The sequence below is a fragment of the Loxodonta africana genome, chromosome 1 (assembly GCF_030014295.1).
Source record: "Loxodonta africana isolate mLoxAfr1 chromosome 1, mLoxAfr1.hap2, whole genome shotgun sequence".
Lineage (NCBI taxonomy): Eukaryota > Metazoa > Chordata > Mammalia > Proboscidea > Elephantidae > Loxodonta > Loxodonta africana.
Window position 1 is genome coordinate 198,541,335 of NC_087342.1, and position 23,753 is coordinate 198,565,087.

The 23,753-nt window shown below is 35.9% G+C and overlaps 1 protein-coding gene across 3 annotated transcripts in view; it reads right to left on the minus strand.

Annotated features, from left to right (window-relative positions):
• Positions 1-23,753, minus strand: part of MED23 (mediator complex subunit 23) — a 62,714-nt gene that overhangs the window by 26,495 nt on the left and 12,466 nt on the right. The window contains exons 10-19 of one of the 3 annotated variants that reach the window (XM_010592320.3): positions 20,879-20,974; positions 20,318-20,335; positions 14,570-14,770; positions 12,893-13,036; positions 10,935-11,080; positions 8,901-9,146; positions 6,904-7,046; positions 5,766-5,940; positions 4,945-5,108; positions 2,477-2,601 (exon numbers count right to left, since the gene is read on the minus strand). In XM_010592320.3, coding sequence (XP_010590622.2) covers positions 2,477-2,601; positions 4,945-5,108; positions 5,766-5,940; positions 6,904-7,046; positions 8,901-9,146; positions 10,935-11,080; positions 12,893-13,036; positions 14,570-14,770; positions 20,318-20,335; positions 20,879-20,974 — 1,458 coding nt within the window. The remainder of the gene's footprint in view (positions 1-2,476; positions 2,602-4,944; positions 5,109-5,765; positions 5,941-6,903; positions 7,047-8,900; positions 9,147-10,934; positions 11,081-12,892; positions 13,037-14,569; positions 14,771-20,317; positions 20,336-20,878; positions 20,975-23,753) is intronic. The other 2 variants (XM_003404136.4, XM_023557064.2) reach the window with 2 other exon arrangements.

The following is a 23,753-nucleotide window of genomic DNA, read 5'->3' on the forward strand; positions in this document are numbered from 1 at the left end:
AGCAAAATGTACACCAATTCAACAGTTCCTACAGGTATAATTTAGTGACATTGATTACATCGTTTGAGTTGTGCAACCATTCTCACTTTCCTTTTCTGAGATGTTCACCCTCATTAACATAATCTCTCAAATTGCTGTTGTCAGTTTGAGCATAATGCTCAGGGCAGACAGACATTTTATACTAGTTACGCTAAACTATTTGGTTTTAAGAAGACTTCAGGCGATATTTTTGGTTTAAGGTTTAAATATAACCTCAGGGTAATAGTTTCTGGGGTTCATCCACCCTCTGTATCTCCAGAATGTCCAGAGTCCATGAGAATTTGAAGTTCCTTTCTGCATTTTTCCCCTTTTCATCAGGATTCTTCTATGGAATCTTTGATCAAAATGTTCAGTAATGGAAGCTAGGCACCATCCAGTTCTTCTGGTCTCATGACAAAGGAAGTAGTTGTACAGAGAGGAAATTAGCCACACATTCCATATATTCCTCCCATTCCTGACTCTACTTTCTCTGTTGGCCTAGGTAAATACAAACCAATTGTTGTGCCCTAGATGGCCGCTTGCAAGCTTTTAAAACCCAAGGCACTACACAATGACCTAGGAGGTACACCAGAAGCATTAAGCATGTTATTAGGCCAATTAACTGGGATATCCCATGAAACCATGACCCTAAACCTCCAAACCAAGGAACCAAATCCCATGAGGTGTTTGGTTGTATATAAGCAGCCTCAGCAGCTACTTTTTTTTTTTGGTCATTATTGTAAACATATCACATGACTTTTGCCAACTCAACTTTTTACAGGTATACAACTTGCAGATGGCAATTACAACAATCAGCTCTGCAACCCTACCCTTAATGCGATTTTTCCATCACAGTTCTCCCCATTCCCTCTCCCTTCCACCCCTTGTAATCACTAATAAATTTTGGTCTCCATACATTTGCCTTTTCTTGTCTTTTTATGTAAGTGAGGTCATCCAATATTTGTCCTTTTGTGATTGACTTATTTCACTCAGCATAATGTCTTCAAGCTGCATCCATATTGCAGCCCATTTCAAGGCTTCATTTCTGCTACTGGCTGAGTAGTATTCCATTGCATATATGTACCACATTTTGTTTATCCATTTATCTGTTCATGGCCATTTAGGCTGTCTCCACTTTTTGGCTACTGTGAATAGTGCTGCAATGAACATTGGTACGTAAGTCTCTGTTTGAGTCTCTGCTTTCAAGTCTTTTGTGTATTCACCTAGGAGTGGAATTGCTGGGTTATATGGTACTTCTGTTTTTATAGTTTTTTGAGGAACTGTCACACTGTTTTCCACTATGGCTATACCATTTTGCATTCCCACCAGCATCGATAAGGGTTTTAATTTCCCCACATCCTCACCAATATTTGTTACTTTCTATTTCCTTTTTTTTTTTTTAATCTTAGTCATCCTAGTGGGAGTGAAATGGTATCCCACTGTGGTTTTGATTTGCAGCTCTGTGATATCTAATGACGATGAGCACTTTTTCACATGTTTGGTGGCCATCTGAATTTCATCTTTGGTGGTCTGTCCAAGTCCTTTGCCCATTTTGTGATAGGGTTATTTGCCCTTTTGTTAAGTTGTTGACATTTTGTATATATTTTGGTTATTAGATTCTTATTGGATATATGGTTTCTAAAGATATTCTCCCAGTTGGTAGCTTGTTTTCTCACTTTCTTGGTAAATCTTTTGATGGACAAAGTTTCTAATTTTCATGAAGTCCCATTTCTGGTGTGCCTGAGTTTGATAATCACTGCTCTAGCCCTATCAGAAGTTATGAAAAACAGAGGCGCATCATGCCTTACACTTTCTCTGAAATGTAGAATGAGTAAAGAAATGGGGAAATCTCTTGTTTCTTAGGGTAAGTGATAAACTTTCCTAGGGAAGAAGACAAATTAGATTTTCCTTTTTCCATATTATAAAAGCAAAGTTTATAGTCTTTCTCTCTGTGTAACTTTTTGTCTTCAAATATTCAGTTAACTTTAGCATATATATACTCTGAAGTTATATTACCATATTTTTATGCAAACAATGCACGCATTATGCCAGAACTGTTTTACTTCATCATTTCCACACATTATATGTGTAAGCATGTTATTTACACAGGTAGATTAATTGCAAAAAAATATAGTAAATTAGATTTCTCCCTATTTCAGTTCTGTTACAGAGCAAGAGCTTTTCTGGTAATGTGTTAATGTTCACAAGAATCTAACACTGTTAACTATTAAGATGAAGCCATGATAATTAATTATTTAGAAACATATCCAGGCCTAGAGGAGAGCAAGGAACAACTCAAGAGATTTTTAGAGTTACATAGATTAAAAAAAAAAAGAAGAAATCAATGCTAATTTTGTTTCAGATGTCACCAAAACTAATTCTCTAGAATAACTGCCACTGTGAATGGACAGAAGGATTTCATATGTAGTATTCAATATATAATGCAAGACCAAATTACCTGTAGTGGGCCTGGAAAGCAGCTTAGGGTGTGTGAAGCCCAATTATGAGGAGTAAAACTCATGATGGTCTGAAGTATGTCTTTACACCAAGTTCCCTGAATTGAATCAGACCCTGTAAAAAAATCTAAACAGAAACAAACAGATGTACTCTAGATACAAATGATCACACCTAAAATTCATAAAAGATATCATAGTGAAAATCACAATTACATACACTCAAGGGAATCTCACTGTGCGTTCATGGCTTAACAGTTTTATTCAGTTTGGGACCTAAGTTTTCTTAATTTAGGAGCGATTTGCATTATCATATTAGTAAATAAATGTAAGCATAATTAGTGAAAAGAAGATAAAAGGCATCTGGAATCTCTCTCTCTCTTTTTTTTTTTAAGGTTACAGAGTACCAGTGACATAACAGTGACACAGGTCCACCACTACTGCTCTTTAAAAGTTTGCTCTGCATATGATTTACTAGGACTTTATTAACCCAAAGGAATAGAGTTACCAAAGTAGATATCTTTTCTGGAATCTGAAAGTACCATAGTCATCACACATCTATAGACTACAAGTATAAATCTAAATCTCTAAATTAAAAAGGCTTATTTATTTAACCCAAAACCAAACCCACTGTCGTCGAGTCGATTCTGACTCATAGCGACCCTACAGAACAGAGTAGAACTGCACCATAGAGTTTTCAAGGAGCGCCTAGCAGATTCGAACTGCTGACCTCTTGGTTAGCAGCCGTAGCACTTAACCGCTACGCCACCAGGGTTTCCACTTATTTATTTAGGTAAAACAAGATAGTTTACACAAATGTATTTGAGATTACTAAATTCGCCTATTTCTTTAAAAGGGAGTTCTCAAAGTGTGGTCTGTGGACCTTTGGGGTTCCCCGGGATCCCCTCAAGGGGTCAGTGAGATCAAAGCTATATAAATACTAAGATATCACAGGCGTTTTTACTGTGCTGATATGTGCAGTGATGGTTCAAGAGCAATGGTGGGTTAACCTGCTGGCCCTCAGCACAAATCTAACAGTGGCACCAAACTAAACAGTCATTGTATTCTTCATTGTTTCACTCTCTTGAGGGTTGGGGAAGGGGGGGGGGTGACAATTTCACTTAAGAATGTCCTTGATGCAGCAGTAAAAAATTATCAAATCTCAACCCTTGAGCACATTTCTTTTTAATATTCTGTATGACAAAATGAGAAGCAAGCATTTTAGCTACACACTGAAGTACGTGTCTCGAGGCAAAGAATTTTTGTGATTGTTTAGGTTGTAAACTGAATTAGCTGCTTTTTTCATGAAATTCCAATTTTACTTGAAAGAAAATCTGACAGAAATCTACAGTTATTTAGACTGGGTAGTTAGCAAATGTTTTTTGAAAATTAATGTAATGCCTGTCACTTCAAAGAAAACAAATGACGGTATCTGCTACCAATGATAAAATTTGAGCTTCCATGTGAAAATCAGAATTTGGAAAACTGGTATCCGTTATGAGCTTGATAGCTTTCCAAAACTTAAAGGCTTTCCAAATGAAACTTGTAATGATATTAAAAAATCCAATTTTCTGATACTGTATAACGAAATATGTGAACATTTGTAAGAGCTACGTAACTCAGTGAACAAATATTTTCCAAATGATCAATTTATGACATTATAAAATTCACACATGGATGAACAATCCATTAAATGTACAACACAGATTGATGGATTTTAATGTAACAGTACAAATGTTCATCGATGAGGTTTCAGATTCCACATTGCAACTAACCTTTAAGAAAATATGACTTGTCTAATTTTGGTGTAAAATAAAAAAATATTCACAATTATCTGAAAAGATTATTAAAATATCCCTTTTTCCAACCTCATATCTGTACAGTCATATTTTCTTACTTCAACTAAAAGAACACATTGCTACAGATTAAACATAGATGCAGATATGAGAATCCAGCTATCTTCTATTAAGACCGACATTAAATAGATGTAAACGTAAAACAGTGGCACCTTTGGCACTAATGTTTTGTTTTGGAAAATATATATCTTTTCATAACAGTATTTATGTTAATATGTAATGATTTGTTATTTTTAAATAAATTAATAAATATTTTAAAAACCTCTTTTTTATAATTTCTGGTACAATAAATATTGATAGATATAACCAATATAAATGAGAACTTTTTGAGAATGCCAAATATATATTTTTTTAAGGATGTAAAGCAGTCCTGAGACCAAAGGTTTGAGAACCACTACTCTAAAGTTACGTAAGATGGCTGAAAGCTGATGCTCACATTTAGTCTCCAAGGAGAACCTACATTAACAACTGAAATGGTGAAGGTATCAAAACAGTAACTGGCTTTTCTTGAACAAGTGAAAACTATTTTTTAGCACAGCATCATTTTAGTAATCGGTAGAATTACGGCAAACTTTAATTCATATTTATTTGTTGTTGTAGGCCACATGTTGACGTACCTGTCACATGCGTTGCTCTAGCTAAGGTCAATATCAAGGCTCGGTTCAGTTCTTCAGATTCCGCTGACAGCACTGTTTTGGGATCGCTAAGAAAGCGTGTAAACTGTGGCTGTACCTCTGAGCTACCTAACGCTGTTATAAGCCTGAGTGCAGTGCTCTCGACACTGTAAGGCAGAAGGACAAAAGAAACATGAAAAAGTTAAGCTGCATATAAAATTTCAGAATTACTGAATTAAATTCAATTCCAGGTTAACAATGGAAAAAAAGCAAGCAAACTAAAAAGAAAAAAACAAACCTGCTTCTTTTGTGTGAGAATGAGATTTGTTAACTTGCATTAAAATCCTGAGGTATCAAATATTATAGTGAGATCTGACATTTTACACATTTGAAAAAGGTAAGTTGTAGCCTGAAGAACTCAAAATTTTCACCTGGATATATAAGATTTCAAAAAGTTCACTGTTTTATCTGAATATATTTTTACTTAGAGTAAAATTAAAATGAGAGGATACTTAATCATAATCTGACATTTACTGAAATCTAGCAGCTCTGTCAAGGGCTAAGTTAGAATATAATGACAAAGGCCTTGGATGTACTAATTCTCAGTCCAAAGATCTTGAGGCAAGGACTCAACTATCTTAATCAGTTTCTGTTTAAAAAACTGGACTACATTTCTTCTTTACTGGGAAAAGAAGAAAAGAACAACTCCAGAAATACAGGGGTTTGTATGACAAAGAAGCAAATTTTGAGGTAAAAGATTAAGTTCCCCAATGCCAACAGAATTTCTAATAATCTTATGGAGAGGCAGTCTTCAATGGGCTTACCAAAGATGAAGCTGGTTCTGGTTTGTTTGTGCCACTGCAGCCAAAGTATGAAGATGACTCAGGAGCTGAACTCTGTAATGAGGCTGAATGTGATGCATCCGGTAGCTAAACATCTCGAGAAGTGTGTGTAAGATCCCCCATGCGTGAGACTTGAAAACAGTTGGCAAAAGCTGACCTTGAGAAACAAGACAATTTAAAAATTAAAATTACTGAAAGCTATCCATTAAAAGATATTTGAAGAAAAGTCACACTGAGTAAAATGTATGCAGAGATTTAACCGTGAAATACACTCTCCATAATTTCTGCTTTATATATAAGAAAAAAATACAGATTCTAATTATAATGCCAAGTTTGCGCTTTGTTTTTTCATAAAACTTGACAAAGTAATACTCAAGTTCATCTGGAAAAATAAAACAAGAGGCGAGATATAAAAAAAATTACCTTTCCTCACTTCTCAGTTATCTTTTAAATTATTGTTATACAGTGAATGTTCCCAATTGTTTGAAATATGAGGATCCCTTTTTAACATAAAAAAGTTGCATCACACCTACCCGTGTTCTCTCCTCCCTTCAAAGAAAGTTTTATTCAACTCCCAATTATCCAGGAGACTGAGTAATTGTGGTTAAAATTAAAATTATACTGTATTGGTGAAAAGTAAGAGTTATCATGAATCAGAGAAGCACTTGCATGTTAGAATCCTTTGTTTAAAACCGCAAAATACACAACAGACATTATAATGTGTCTTCTGCAGTGGAGAAATAGTCTTTCTCTACTGCCAGTCAGTACCCACAGAGGAGACCACTGGGGCCCTGGGGTGAACCAGTAGCAGACACACAGCAGAGGAGGCAAACGGGACCACATCTATGCTGCTCACTGCAGCCTCAGAACCTAGCACAGTGCCCTTTTCTTACCCAGAGAACTCACTCCCCTGATTCTCACGCTTCCTACTGCTCTTTTTTGCTTTATTTTTTCTATAACACTTATCACCCTCTGACATACTACATATTTCACTTATTTACTTAGTTTATTGTCTGTCCTCCTCATTAGCACGTAAGTTCCACGCTGGCAGTGATTAGATGAGTACATATTGAATTAATGAACAGGTTAACAGTTACAAACACCAGAAAATTTGTCTTACTGATAAATCCTTTGATGCCCAAAGATTCTATTTCCATATAGACCAATAAACGACTGTAAGTTTCTACTAGGGCTGGAGCCAAGGCCACACTGGACTTTGCATGAGCAAGTTTTATCACCCTAGTTGCAATGCTGTGAATAAGGCTGAGAAGAAATAAAAGGGAGAAAATAAAAATCCATATTTTTAGCATAGATACAGGGGTTACTCTACTTATGGCTAAGTTATTCAGTATAAATCCGAACTTAAATGGCTAAAATGAACCTGATGCAGTTAACGTATTTCAACAGAGCAGTAAACTTGCTGGTGAGGCGCTATACTACCATATTTTTTCACAAAGAACACGCCCACGTAAACAATACACCCGCACGTATAACGCGCCATCACCTAGGAAAATAATGTGCAAGGCGGTTGTGCAGTTGGCAAAACATATGTAATACACATGTTATTTTCATAAAAATATGGTTAATTCTGGTTTTTATGGTACTTTAAATGTGTACCAGGATCTGTCTGCTCATGGAAAAACAAAATGTGAGTACAACTCATAGACATATTTGAGTGATTTTAGTCTTTCTTTTTCATATATGTAACTTAAACCATTTGAGATATTAAATAACTTAAGTCACAGAATTACTTAAATCATTGCAAAGGCATAAATGTTAGGTTCCGACATGGCTTTCCTCAGATCTGTCATGCATGCAAGTAAAGCATACATGTAATTCTCAGTGTTTACCATTTGAAAAGGAGTGTGGCTCTTCTAGAACTGATGCCCTACCTCGAGGCCCAAAGATCCATTCTTTGCCCCACACAGTGTTTTAAAGTTTAAGCCATACTTAAAAGCGGGAAGACTAGAAATAAAATATCTGGATTTCCAGCCTCTCATGGATTGAATTGTGTTCCCCCAAAAATGTGTGTAATCAACTTGGTTAGGCCGTGATTCCCCGTATTGTGTGGTTGTCCTCCATTTTGTGACTGTAATTTTATATTGAGAGGATTAGAGTGGGATTGTATAACACCACTCTTACTCAGGTCACCTCCCTGAGCCAAGGTAAAGGGAATTTCCTTGGGGTGTGGCCTGTACCACCTTTTATCTCTGAAGAGATAAAAAGGAAAGGGAAGCAAGCAGAGAGTTGGGGACCTCATACCACCAAGAAAGCAGCACCAGGAGCAGAGCACATCCTTTGGTCATGGGGTCCCTGCGTCTGAGAAGCTTCCCAACCAGGGGAAGATTGAGGACAAGGACCTTCCTCCAAAGCCAAAAAACAGAGAAAGGCTTCCCCTGGAGCTGATGCCCTGAATCTGGACTTGTAACCTACCAGACTGTGAGAGAATAAATTTCTCTGTTAAAGCCATCCACTGGTGGTATTTCTGTTATGGCAGCACTAGATGACTAAGACACAGCCCTTCTTGAAAAAAGTCAGAAGATCTAGCTGCACTAGGCCACATTCCTATGTCACAGAAATGAGCTAAAGCGGCAGCATGAGATGATGAGCCCTGCACGCCCCAGGTGGCCTCAGTCCTCTGTACACACACAGGCTGCCATGGGCATGTGAGCCTGGACCCTCAGTCAGCACCAGGCTTTGTTAATTTATATTACCAGCTTGGTCCCTAGAGGCACTTGAGATTCTAGAATCACACTCAACAGAGACTTTTTCTTTCTTTTAGAAACCATAATGTTCAAATCTAAAAGTGCCTCCATACGTAAGCAACACAGTATCACAGTGTATGTCTACTTTGGTAAAAATCAAAACAAAACATATATATTTATATACTTACACAAAGGAAAAGATATTCAGGATATAGACGAAAAATTTTACAATCTGTCTCTCATGGAGGGATTATCGCAATTATCACTATAATAATATTCATTTTTATAACAAAATAAACGTAATTATTTCAAAACATGCACCTAGCCATATAATATACATGCAAAATCATGACATCAAGGGCCAGGCTACACTAATACCAACACTAATACCAACTAAATCAAAAGGACATACCTCATTTTGGCATGAACTGTCAGTGAATCCAGAAGGTTCATTGGTAAGGGAGTAATAGATCCTGAAGCCAAACAGCTCGTTCCAGGGAGAGGTATCCTCATAATTCCATTTCCATAAATAGTTTCTACCAGAGCCCCCATGGGCAATGTAAAACATTCTGAATTTGTGGAATATGCATTACACAACAGGGCAATCTTATAGTCATTCATCTGTAAACTCTTATTTCTCAGGCTCTGCTGTAGGAACCTAAAAATTCCAGTTCATTAAACAGAAAAAATACAAATTATTTCCATAAAGTGAACTCGCATTTTTTAAATTATAAATTTATGCTAATACTATATTTATTCTTAAAGGTATTAATAGTTTCTGCCCAAAATGTAGAGTGGAAACTTATATACAGATGGGGGTAGCATTGCAGAAGAAAGTTAAGACAAGTTAACAGTAATGAGTATTTGGTAAGTATATACTATATATGCAACGTTCTATCAGGTTACTGTTCAGAGAATGAAGAAAAAATTCACAAAAACATGGACTAGGTTTCTATTTATTATCTATCTCTTTAAGCACAACAATATGCCTTAATTACAGATGTCACTGTGAAAAGATGATCCTAAGTGGGTGTCTCATAAATGAAGGCCAAATGAAATGTGAAGCTATCATTTTCCTTGGGTTTATCTGTATATTCTAGACTCCCTAAAATACACAATATATATATATATATTTTTAAATAAACGTAAGTATTAAAAAAAAAATGCACCTAGCTGTAAAATACACTCTAGAGTCTCCTACGAACAGATTTGGCAGTCTTTTTTGGAAGCCTAGAAGGGAAGTTCAACTATTTCCAGCACCTTTGACTGAAGCTTGGGTCTATCTGAGAAGAGCATCTTCTTCGAGTAGTCACAACTTTGTTGTTGTTAGGTGCCATCAAGTCATAGACACCCTATGTACAACAGAACGAGACACTGCCTCGTCCTGAGCCATCCTCACAATTGTTGTTATGCTTGAGCCTATTGTTACAGCCACTGTATCAATCCATCTTGTTGAAGGTCTTCCTCTTTTTCACTGACTGTATACTTTACCAAGCACAATGTCCTTCTCCAGGGACTAGTCCCTCCTGATATGTCCAAAGTATGTGAGTCCAAGTTTCACCATCCTTGGTTCTAAAGAGCATTCTGCTCTACCTCTTCCAAGACAGATTTGTTCGTTCTTCCGGCAGCCCATGGTATAGTCAATATTCTTTGGCAACACCATAATTCAAAGGCATCAATTCTTCTTCGGTCTTCCTTATTCATTGTCCAGCTCTTGCATCCATATGAGGCAACTGAAAACATCATGGCTTGGGTTAGGTGCACCTTAGTCCTTAAAAGGACATTTTTGCTTTTTAACACTTTAAAGAGGTCTTTCGCAGCAAATCTGTTCAATAAAATATGTCATCTAATTTCTTGACTACTACTGAAGGCTGTAGTCTTTGATTTTCATCACTAAGTGCTTTGAGTCCTCTTCACTTTCAGCAAGCAAGGCTGTGTCATCTGCATAACACAGGTTGTTAACGAGACTTCCTCCAATTCTGATGCCCTGTTCCTCCAAAGTCAGAACTTTGGAGGAGATGAAAGGGAATATGCCAGCCAGATCAGCTCAGTCAATTCTGGCAGCCCAAGGAGTAAAAGGTATCTCAGTAAAATCATGCTCAAATCCCAAACACTTAAGAAATTTCAAAACATTTTTACATACTCTTGGGAAGTAATAACTTTAATTAAAGTACAACATGTAAAGATAAAGATCAGCCCTGAAATTAAAACAAAAAAACAGATAAACATACACATACACACACTGGGTTAATCTTCTAGATGTTTTCTGATGCAGGTAATAGTTGGTCAGTTTTCTCTTGCTACAGTATACACATTAAATATTTACCCTCATTCCCAGTGGGAGTAGGGGTATTCTCCAACTTCACACTAATACTATGATCAACATTAGATTACAATTCCTATCTATTGAACAATGAAATTAACTGTGAAGCTATAAATAACTTACTCATGGTGGAGCCTTAAGGAATGAGGTATTGGAATCTGTAGCTTGGAGTTGTCGTTTTGGGCTTTTCTATTGAGATGAATCCAAATACAAGTCATTGCAAAGGCATGAGTTGACTGGGGTTTGTTAATATCAGGAACCGGGATACACTGAAAAATAACAACTTGCATATTATAAAAAACAGAAGAATTATATTAATCTATTTCCGATATATATCTTTTTAAAATATCCTATATTAATTTCATCCCAGCGGTTCTTTGACTATTTAACAATGCATTTTTTTTTTTTTTTTTATCAGAAGGTCTAACACCCATAAAATATTGATACAATTATAAAGCCATGTTTTTACTTGGAAAGAGACTAAAAGAAATTCACAGGTGCTTAGTCAAGCTTTTCCTGCTATCACAGAGTATTTGCTAACAAAAATAATTTTTTAATGGCAAACTTTTCCAAAATGGTCAATAATGTATATTGAAAAAGACATCATCTTTTATAAAAAATAATGAAGCAATACAGATGTTCAAATATTCATCATATCGAGGAATGCCACGACTCATTTTGCAGAGAAATGCTAAGGTTAAGTCGCTGAGAGTTTTTTACCTAAATTATCCCAGATCAATGATTTATTCTTTTAAATCTCTTGGAAAAAACTAGCAACACTTATTTCAAATTCCTTAATTCAACACCTTCAAAAAATCTTCCTACATAAAAAACCTACTCATCTCTTTTCTACTGATTAGTATTTAAGAATCTGAAGCAACCTGGATTAGGTTTGAAAACAAACAAAAAAAAGGTTACTAATACACAAATTCTGCCATAACTCTTTCATTTAAAAAAAAAAAAGACAAACTTCCTTCATACTTATGCTATTGTTTTAAAATTAATCACATTATTGGGAAATCTTACTGAATGTGAAAGATGTACTAAAAATTTATGGAATTTCTAAAAGCCTCATACATGCTTTTCAAGAATACATAAAAATTGAAGAAATAGGACTGGTCAGCGGGTGGGAGAGAGACGCTGATGAAGAGTGAGCTAATTATATCAGGTGGACACTTGAGATTGTGTTGGCAACTCTTGTCTGGAGGGGGGATGGGAGGATAGAGAGAGAGGGAAGCCGGCAAAATTGTCAAGAAAGGAGAGACTGAAAGGGCTGACTCAAGAGGGGGAGAGCAAGTGGGAGTAGGGAGTGAGATGTATGTTAACTTATATGTGACAGACTGATTGGATTTGTAAACGTTCACTTGAAGCTTAATAAAAGTTATTAAAAAAAAAAATTGAAGAAATATACAATCTAAATAACTATCATTAAGCAAATTGAATATTGATTGGTGAAATGACATGGTGTCTAGAATTTGCATTAAATTGTCCATCATTAATAAAAAAAGATGAGGATGGAAGAAACAAGAACATTTCTTGGTGATGGGTATATGGGGTTTACTATTCTAGTCACTCTTTTTTTATTATGTTTAAAAATTTCCATAATAAAATGTTTGTTAAAAATATCAATTATCAAAACATATCACATTTTACTCAAGCATCTTATACAATGAGAGACTGAGGGGATATGCTGAGACTCAACTGGCAAAAACTGGCAGACACCATTGTTGTTTGGTCATTCAATGCCATATATAGATTAAAACGGCTTTCATGCTTTTTTTGAAACTGTAGATCTACTCAGAATGCAGAGAAAGAGCTTCTATACAAATGTTCAGTTGTGACTCACGATAAACTTTAGAAACAACCTAGTTCAATTTCCTCATTTTCCATAAAAGGAAACAAATGTCAACAAAGACTGAAAGTCCATCCCCTGACGATGGTTATTTACAGAAGAAGGGAAAAGCACTCAGGTTTCCAGCCTCCAAATCCAGTGCTCTTTTCACAAATTCACAAGAAAACCCTTAAACATAAATTAAACATAATTCACTCAACCCATTGTTCAACTATTCAATAAAACTTACTTCTTTCTCTGGGTACAGAAGGTCAAAAAGCTTCATAACAGGAAGAAAATCAGCCAGTGCATTTTTCTGAATACTTCCAGAAATGAACTGCAGCAGAACCCACATCAGATGATCTCGGCCTTTAATAAGTCCTCGCCCTGCTAACTGTAAAAGATGTTTAAATACACATCTGTATATGGCTAGTCAAAAAAGAAGAATGCAGGAAAGTCAAAAAAGAGAGAAACCCTTGTTTCTGCTCTCAGAAAGTCGACATCTAATTTTGGCATTTAGTTACTACATGGTCTCAATGTGTGTGTGTGTGTGTGTATATATATATATATATATACTTCCTCTCTGTCCCCCAAAATAGCTATACATATAAAAAATTCAGTGTTTTAGAACATAATTAAATGGATCATGTATGTATGAGAATCAAGTTTAATATGGAATCATTTTTACCAAAAATATTTCATCAAAACACAGGCGATATTTTATTATTCTAAAAGCATTTTTTAAATTCTCAAGCATTGCTTATCATGTCTTCCACTTGTATTCCCTTTTTTGGATTCACCTATTCATTCACTGCCAAAGCAGAAAACTGAGTCACTTCCTCTATAATCGGTCAGTGCCAAGGCCTATATTAACATCTTTGGCATAATTGGTATCTGGCTCCTCCTCATGGCCCTAGTTTAGATCTTCAGCATTTTTGACCTGGACCATGGCAGTGTCTCCCTTACTAATATCCTTAATATCCTCTGGTGTTGCCTCTATCTGTCTCCACACTGCCATCTTCCCACACACGAGCATTTGCAGTGATTTTTCCAACTTACATATGATGATGTCATCTCTCCTCACTGCCTCCAAAAGAAAATCTAAACTCCTTGGAGCAAACACCTAACAGGAGAAAGTTCTGTCTCTTCCTGCCTTCCTCAGCTCACCAAGGCTCTTCCCTTTATATTTTTTATCCTAGTTGTCACTGACCTCTATTCTTTCCCAAACGATCTTACTGCTAGGAAATGCATTCCTGTTTTTCCCCCTTGGCAAACTTCTATTCGTCCTTCAAATATTAGCTTACAGATCTTTTTGATAAAACCATGCCTGATTTCTTTGTTGTTGTTGTTAGCTGCCCTCAGGTTGATTCCGACTCATGATGACCCCATGTGTTCAGAGTAAAACCACTCCATAGGGTTTTCAAAGCTGTGACCTTTTGGAAGCAGATCACCAGGTCTGTCTTCCAAGGTGCCTCTGGGTAGCTTCAAACTGCCAACACTTCCACTAGTGTCAAGCACTTAAACATCTGCGTCACTCAGAGACTCCCCTGATTTCTTTGATAGAAATTATTTCCCTCCGTTTCTGTTGCAGGGAAATGGACTGCCACTATGGCGACGGTTTTATTTTAATCAAATTGTTTATAAATATATCTTCCCTCTAGTATAGAGTTCCCTGAGGGTACACATAGCGGCTTTTCATCTTGTATCCTCTGGTTCTTGCGCTATGAGTATGCAGAATGAATGAATGAATCCTGTTTTTACAGTGACAAGAGAGTGAAAATATAAGAAACCATAAAAGCACTGAACAGAAATAAAGGATCAGAACCTCTGGCACTGTCAGAATGAAATCAGTAGGCAACGCCCATACCAGTCTAAAACATACTGATCAACAAGGGAAGTGGCTCTGACTAAAAGAGTTAGTACATACCTTCTGATGAAGAGAAAGAACCATATGTGGAAAACTTGCAAACTGGAAAAGCACAAAGAAAATGAGCTGACTCGAGAGATGCTGCCACAGGAGCTGGCTTGTTCCCCCATCGTCGAACTTCTCCTCAGTCTCCGATCGCTCCATAGCATAAACCACCAGATCCACCAGCTGGTCCTCCAGCACAGGGCAGCGCTGCTTGTGCTGTAAGGCAGAGATTAAATACAGTATTCCAAAAGCCTCCCGGTTAGTTTCAGAAGTTACCAGTTAATGAGTATTCATTGTAACAAGAGGCTGGGAAGCATGGAATGAAGTTGAACTTAAGAAGTTAAAGTTGGGCTTAGTCCATTAAAGCTGCATCATGTTACATTATCATGGAGGATGAGTTTCATTAAAAAAATTATTTTTTCAGCTCTCTCACAAAACAAACTTTCCATTACTTTTGACTTCCACTCCAGATATTATTGTATCACTTTGACAAAGGGCAATGCACAGTAGAAAATTTTGTTATTTATCCTTTGAAAAATGGTAACACTTTAAAAGGTATATAAAACAAATCTGGCAGTATTAATTTTTGCAATCTAACTCAAAACATGAAAACCTTGGATTTCCAGGGATCAAATACTGTGATAGGAGAGCAAATAAAAGAGTGTGTGAATCTATTTATTTTATAGTAAACACAACAAGCTTACACTAACTTTACATACAGAGGTATTCCTAGACAGCCGCCAGATTATTCCACTTTGTTTTTCAATCTGTGGTATCGACCATAATACTCCCAATTCTGAAATGAAAACTTCCTTTGGGTGGGTGGGTGGATGGGGGGACTGATCTCCCAGTGAACCTCTACTCTTCCCTCTTGGAGGCCAAACATAATGCAGCTTTAATTTAAAATTAGACTATTTTCAAATCTAAAACAAGAAAAAGAATTGAGTTTAAACACTAAAAATGAAAATGCAACTTCCCTTTCTAGAGGCAAAAAGATCTGTGCTTTTTAAAGTGATTTTACAAAGTATATTTTTGACAAAAGAAATGTTAAGTCGTATTTTAAGCCATTTTCATATTCCCTTTATAAAGCTGTATGACTTAGTAGCCAGGCAGTTGGAAGCCTTTCTAGTGAATACTAATACATTTTCCCCCTAGACTTTATGATTATTTAGTCTTTTGCCATGAAAAAGGGATATGATTTCTCCAAATTTAGGGAAAAAATGCAAAATGGGGACGAATTTTGAAAAATAAAACATAATGAACAGCATCCCCTCTTTTGCATGCTCTTTGCCAGCTTCAAACTTGTAAAGCTTCAATATAGCTGCACTTTATTAATGCATGCAAATAAAACAAACATCTAACCAAAACAGGAAGCATCAATGGTTATTTCATATTTTTTTCCAAAAACACAATGCCATGATCACAGTTCAACCACATTACAGGTTTACAGATAGCAATATTAACACCGCCAGTTGAGAGACTACATTTTTTTTTCCTCCAAATGTAATTATCATTATGAAGCAGAGCAAAGTGCAACAGACAACACTACAGACTATTTCTTAAATCAGCATGCAAAACTACTTTGTACAGGGCTTGAAATTCACTAGTTCTGCCAACCACCAGCAACCTAAGAAATGTGTCAGACAACACAAATTGAGAGTGAGATCATTCAAAGTATACAAGAGTCAGAAAAATTTGTGAAAAGAAGTAAAGCCAGGATTTCCAGTAGGAATTTTTCACTAGTGATGGCTATTTGTTTCTAGTTTGGAAACTAACGAATCTGCCATCTATTCCTCCATCCACAATGGTCTTCTATCAATCTGCTTCAGGAAAAAAGAGCAAACTAAATAAAATTGGTTTTTAGCACCTGAGTCACTTTGGAGTTTCCCTTTTTAGTGTCAGTTATTATTATTTTAAATGGATTTTCACCTACATTTTTTGAGGGGTGTAATGACTAAGAGGTAAGCCAAAATATGTTGAGATTTTTACAAAGCACGCACCAGGAAATTTACAGTTAAAGCTGATGAACTTTCAATATATGCAATGACTCAAAATTACCCCCAAATTTTCTACAAAGTATTAAATCAGCCAGGATGCTCTATGGTGCCTAATGCCTTCATGTCTGAGGGCAGCAGAACATTTATCAGAATTAATTCCAAATTTCTGAGGTGACTTTGGTTAAAGCCAAGGTTAGTTCTCCAACCAACTTTACAGATAGCTTAAATATGTTGCTTTGTCGCCAATTATCACAGTACCAAGAGAGAAAGAAAAGTCTTAAATATAAAATATCTGTGTTGCTAACTATTTTACTCTAAGTTTTGCTTTAGTTTTCAATTTGTAAAAGACAGGGACATTAAAATTTAGACTCCCTCCACATAAGATTATTTTACAAGGTGGAACAAATGAAAATCTGTAAAGCAGTTTAGTGATCTGAAATAAAGGTTAATAAATAAGCAATCACTAGGCTAACTCCATAAGCCAATGGGTACTGTCTCTGTGGCTATTCACATTTAGGTTTCTGAGAGATTTAGTAAATTTAAGGCTACAAAATACAGGCATACATAGACAACTTTGTTAGTTTACATCACATATAAATGTATCCTTAGTTAGGCATATATAGTCGAATTTGTTAGTCTACATCATTTAGACGTATCTTTAGTTAAAACTTGTTTTAACAATAAAAATATCTAAATATGATATTTTAATAATTCAATTCCTACATAACGGCAAAAACTGCACTGGAACCTTACCTTAAGTTTTCAGCTTTAATAAAAGCTAAAAATCAGGTACAAGTCATTAATAGGAACATTAGCATTATCCCCACACATACTTCTTAATACTTTCCCTCCACTACTTCAAATAGCAAATGATAATGCTTTTCACTCTTAGTAACCCACATCCTATACTAAGTGACATCAGACACTTTTCACTTATCAGTTCTGGCACTGCTTTTGCAGTGATATTTTAGCACAAGGTACTTAAACCCAAGAAAACCAAACCTACTGCTGCCAAGTCAAACCTACTGATAATTCTGACTCATAGTGAATGACCCTGTAGGACAGAGAAGAATTGCCCCACAGGGTTTCCAAGGCTATACTTCTTTATAGAAGCAGACTGCCACATCTTTCTCCCCATGGAGCAGCTGGCGGGTTCGAACCATTGACCTTTCGGTTAGGAGCCAAGCACTTAACCACTGTGCCACCAGGGCTCCTTATACTGTACTTCCAAACTCGTTGCTGTCAAGTCGATTCCAAGTCACAGCAACCCTAAGGATAGAGGAGAACTGTCCCACAGGATTTCCAAGGAGCAGCTGGTGGATTTGAATTGCCGACTTTTTGGTTAGCAGCCAAGCTCTTAACCACTTTGCCACCAGGGCTCCTATACTGTTCACTTCACCACCAGGGCTCCGTACTAATTTAGGTGGGCTTAAATTCATTTAAATTTTTTATTTCAGTGCTAGAAATCAATTTTAAAGCAATACCCTATTTATGACACACTGGGAAGGAAAATCCCTTTCTCTGTCATTTATTCTATTTTCTGCTTTAGCCGAGAAGGCTGCCAATAAGAACTAAAGCACTAAGCCAGTTAATACCACTTTCAAAGATGCCTTTCACTGATAAACTGAGTCATCAGCTTAGTACTTTATTGTCTCAGGGTAACCAGAGTTCATCTACTACAAGAGTTCAAGGAGTGTATCTGTTTTGTAATACTTTTACTCAGAAGAAAGAACACAAAATCTGTGTAACAAAATAAGATTTTTTCCCACTGTGTGTTTAAGTCTAACACTCCTCCACCTTACTGGTCACAGAACTGGGCTATTTATGACCTTCTGAATGTGACCAATTATAGGATAAATTACAGCCCAATTCCTACTGGAAAATGTAATATGCACAGCTCTTAAAAAGTTTCAAGCTTTTAAGTAAATTATTGCATTGCTAGAAGAAGTACAGAAAGTATAGTGCAGGATATAGTTCTGTAATGATAAAAGATGTAATAAGATGACTTAGTTATTTTTAATCATATGCTTCTTGTACTGTGTGTTCTCATTTTCTACTCTACATTCCAGGAAATAAAAATAACATATCCAGTCAATCGAGCATATTATCTTTAAACTACAAGGCACTTCACTACAGACTTTGCTATCAAAACAATTACCGATGGAATGTGAATTTTTGACAATGTTTACACTACAGTGGGACCAATATTAATAATGTTCTGTCAGCATTTCCATTATAAACTTTATTTTTTATGGAATTATGTCTTAGTCATAAACTTTTTTTAGGTTGAAACTTGTTATTGAAATGATCAGATCAGATATGCTCTTCTTTGAATTGTTTTGTCAGTTTCTAGTTTGAGTAAAGCTGTCCCCCAAAAGAAAAAAGCTAAAGGTATCTGGGGGAAGGAACATGCAGCTCAGATGACCATGAATACGTTTAGCCACCAAACTGTAAGAACATTGAGTCAAGTATGACTTAAAGTTTAAAGCTCACTGCAAAAACTACTTTTAAGACAGCATGAAGGATTTTTTTCAAACTGAATACTTACCTCTAACTCAAGTGAAAGTTGATCAGAATTAAATGACCTGGCTAAATTGACAGACTGTATGAGGCAACTGTCAGATACTGTAGCATGAAGCAGTTTCAATTTCACATGTACAAAGGCTTGTCCAAACAAGGAAACTTGGTGAACTTTTCAGAAGAAAAAACTTAAAATAATAAGAGATACTGCTACTAGGGTGAGGTTTGGCATGCAAAGTTTCAACACTGAGCAAGTTTTATGGCCAAGCTATATGTCCTTAAAAATAGGGCTTTATAAATGGAAGCACTGGCACAACCTTCACTATAGTATTGCAAACAGTAACGCTATTTATATAACCTAGACAAGAATGTCTTTTTAAAAAAGAAAAGCTGGTTTATTTTAATATGTTGGGCTCAAAAATTTTTAACAAAAATAATTGGAACCATTATTTTGCTTAAAAGCTCAAAGGTGAAAAGTCCTAGAAACAGACTTGGGACTGTATAAGAGTTTGGTTTACAAAGTGCAGCCACAGTGTTTTTCTCCCACCATAGGTGAGCTTCCATGAGAGGAGCTCTATCTAGGAGGAGAACACTTGTGGCAAAGACTGACAAGAAGGGTGTTTGTCAAATAGGTGTGGGGCCACCTAAGAGTGTGACATTTCTTAGTCAATCCCCATGTTTCCAAAAAAGTGTTCCCTGTATAAAGTTTACCACTCCAACTTTTAAAAGCAGCATATATCTATTCAAGCGGTTTTTTCTTTCCTTTTTTTAAAATTTGTTCTGTTTTAAGGCAAAGCAACATAAGTATTTTTGTCGTTGTTATTGATTTATTTGTTTTTATAGTCTGGAAAGATAAAAAGGCCACCACAAATCTTTCCATCTCTGAAAATTCCAGCAGGCTAGCTTTAGCCCTAATATATGAAAAACAGAAAATGGAGTGGGGAGGAAAAACAACCCATCAAAAAATGACAGGCTTTATTGAGTGCCAGGTGTTGTCTCTTTGTTCAAAAAAAAAAAAAAAAAAATTAAAAAAAAAAAAAAAAACACCAAAAAAATAAAAACAAAAACAATCCAGCAAAAATAACTCTCATATCCCAAGAAGAAATTTGTTTTAGTGGCCTTGGTCTCAGCATGGTCCTGCCAATTTCAAGCCCCGACCATACACGTATTCTCTAAATGGAATCAGTGGCTACAAAGCGGCCAGCGTATCGTTAGTCACAATACAACAGTAAGGTTGTGAACATACCTGAGCAATGTTCAAGGTCTAGAGCATTGGAGGATGGGCAGGACAAGACAGGACAGAACAAAAATAAAGGAAGAAAAAAAGAAAAGACAAAACAGTGACTATGAGGCCAGCCTCAAGGAACCCAGAGTCAGCACAAACCCTCCCACATGTTAAACCACTAAAAACAAACAAACACCAAACAAAAATCAGCAATGAGGCCACGCTGAAGATACCAGGGGTTACAAAAATAGACACCCAAACATACAAACAAAAAAAAGTCAAAAATTATGGTTAAGTCATGTGTAGGTTTCTCTGGCAAAAGGTATTCTTGAAACTGGCCTTATAGAAAAAAAAGCAATGCAAAATAAACCAACTTTTAAAATACTTCCTTTTTAATTTAAATATTTTTAAAGCAATATATAAATGATAGGAACAATACAGTGTTTATAAACCAAATATTAAAAAAAAAAAATCACCCAATAGTTCTTAACTGTTTTGCTCAGTTAGCTATAGCAAAGAAAGGAGAAAGGAAGAGTGCAGATTCTATGCAGAATTCACTAGGTTTCCAGCACAATACAGTACCTGCTTATTTAAACCTAGCATATTGCAGACCATATCCCTGGAATAAGGCTGCTCCAATACATATCTCAACAAAGCAGTCTGTGGTTCAAACAGATCCTTTAAAGAAAATAAAGAAAATTATTGCTTCAAGATCAAGATAAATGTTAATTCAAATTATTTGAAACTGGGATTAAAAAATCCTCTAAAGGCACCTGTTACCTTCACATAGTAGGCAGTATCTAGTGAGGGGAAAAAAAACCATAGGATTTTAGTGCTCAGTTAAATTTGCTCAAACCCCTCATTTAATAAGTGATGAAAATGAGGTGAAGGAGCTTGCCCAAGGTGACACAGAGGGTACCAGTGAAGACGAAGCCAGAGACCTTCCAACCCCCCCATCTCCAGTGTGCTTTCCACTCTACTCTCCTGAAAATACAAAAGATTAAAGTTTTTTTTTTTAACTGTAGAGCCTCATGATGTCAACTTACACAAATTTTGTCCTATGTAATACTGTTTCTTAGACATAAAGAAGCATCATTAACAGGGTCTTTGCTTCCTTTCTGTTATACCTTGACAGTAAATTTTCTAGAAGAGTTTCTAGGCATCTAAGTGTACAATTTCTAGCAAGCAAATTAAGTTTATAATAAATGATACTATAAAGCTGTATTGAAAACCAAAATCTCAGAGTTTACAGCCCTTTTCCAAATGACAGCCTGAAAAGTTATTGAATATGTCCAACAAAAGCACTATTACGTTATAAGCAATTATAAGTCGATAGATCCCCTTTCCCTAGTAAGATTCTCATAAAGAGCTTTTTGGCTCTTGAATATATAAACTTTAAGAGAAGCAGATGAAATCGTCATATGCCTCTTTATATTTGTTAATTTAGTTTGTCCAGATTTTAAATATACTCATTTTAAAATATTAGTATCTAAATACTTACTAAAACATATTTAGAAAGAATTTATTCTAGTTCATTCTAACTCTTATAGGCATTCTAGACAGCTTTTGAATCATCTGAAGTATCCCAGGGCACGTCGTTTCACTTCCATCTATGCTGTTGAAGACACACCATGTTGATGTAGTCAATGGAAAGTTTATTTCAAGTACCATTTGCATAATATTAGCTTTTTTTTTTTAATTGCCTCTTATGTCGTAGGGAAAAAAAATTAGGATTTTAGTGCTTACAGTTAATCTGCTCATTCCCCTTAATTACTAAGTAATAAAAGTGACATGAACGGTCTTGCACAAGGTCATACAAAGGTTAACAGTGAAGATGAATCTGGAGCCGAGATCTTCCAATTCCCCGTATCTCCAGTGCACTTTCCATAGATATGTACACGCATATACACTAGCAGACACACATATACACATGCACATATGCACATATATGTATATAAAATCACTTAATGTACTGATTTTTGAAATTATAAAAGATAGTACAATTGCAATTGTGAGGTAAAAGCCTTAGGAATAATTAATAACTGTGGTAAATTTCTTTACTGTAAAAACATACACACACAATAAAACACCTGATTTCTATCAGGCTATACCAAAACCCCACTGCCGCTGAGTTGCTTCAGACTCATCGCAACCCTGTAGGGCGGAGCAGAACTGCCCCATACGGTTTCCAAGGCAGAAATCTTTATGGGAGCAGAGTGCCATGTCTGTCTTCTGCACAGTGAGCTGGTGGGTTCGAACTGCCAACCTTTCCATTAGCAGCCAAGTGCTTAACAACTGCACCACCAGTCTCTCTTATTTCATCCCAGTACCAGAACGTCGGCACTAGTATTAAAGTATTCCTTCGGGACATTTTAAAGCAGAGCAACCAAAGTACATGCTGTATGTAGAAATTTTTATAGGTAGAGTTGACTTACTGGGCAGTTGCAACAAGAGCAACTAGGTCAAAAAAAGTTTCAGTCAAATCAGCAAGACTATTACAACAATTTAGAAGTGGTATCCCTTAAAGGGCATATCAGAATTTCAGTGATCTGAAAAAGCAAGCCCTCCTCCCTTCAGAATGAACTGAGAAATGATGTCAGCTACAGTCACACTGAAGTCTTAAGCATCACTGTAAGAAAAGAAAAGAATTTTCTGCTCAGAATTCTAATCAAAGAGGAATGGAGGTAGTTTCCAATCACTCTCATACAGTGTAAACATAAACACTTATTTCCAAATTTAGAGAGGACAGGTGACAAGGGTTAAGAGTATAGATTCTAGAGTTAAAATCCTGGCTCTACCACTTCCTAAATGTGGGACCTCAGTCAAGTTACTACACTACTCTGTGTCTCAGTTCCATCATTTATGTAACAGAGATAATAGACCGTAGTTAAGAATTATTGTAAAATAAAGAGCTTGGAATAGTACCTGGCACATAGTAAGTGCACAATAAGTTAGCTGTTTTCATTATCGTTGCTAACACGGCAAATGCAAATTCCATTCAGTTTCCGACCTTTTTTATATCCTAAAGTTTTGCTGAGTAGCACCCTGAAAGTCCAGAACTGTCACATCAGTTTCACTATCTCACCATTCTCAGTTTGGGATGCGTTACCTAATCATTCTGTACATTTTTGCCAAAAAAAAAAAAAAAAAAAAAAAAAATTACATGAAAAGTATCTATCATTCTCCATTCCCTGCTCACCAGCCCACTCCCAAGAGAATATCATGAAGCTATCAATTTTCTTTATAGGTTTATGTTTATACCACATTTAATTTTACTGATATTTCAAGATTTTTCCTTTGAGAATTTTCTACTCCACTTTTTAATCCCCTCCCCCACTTTTTTTTTAATCTACTCTTTCTTCAAATTTTAAGTATACCATATATACATTTTCAGTTCTTGCATGTAAAAAAGGAAGCACAAAAACAAGGAATTAATTTAAAAATTCAGTTTTCTATC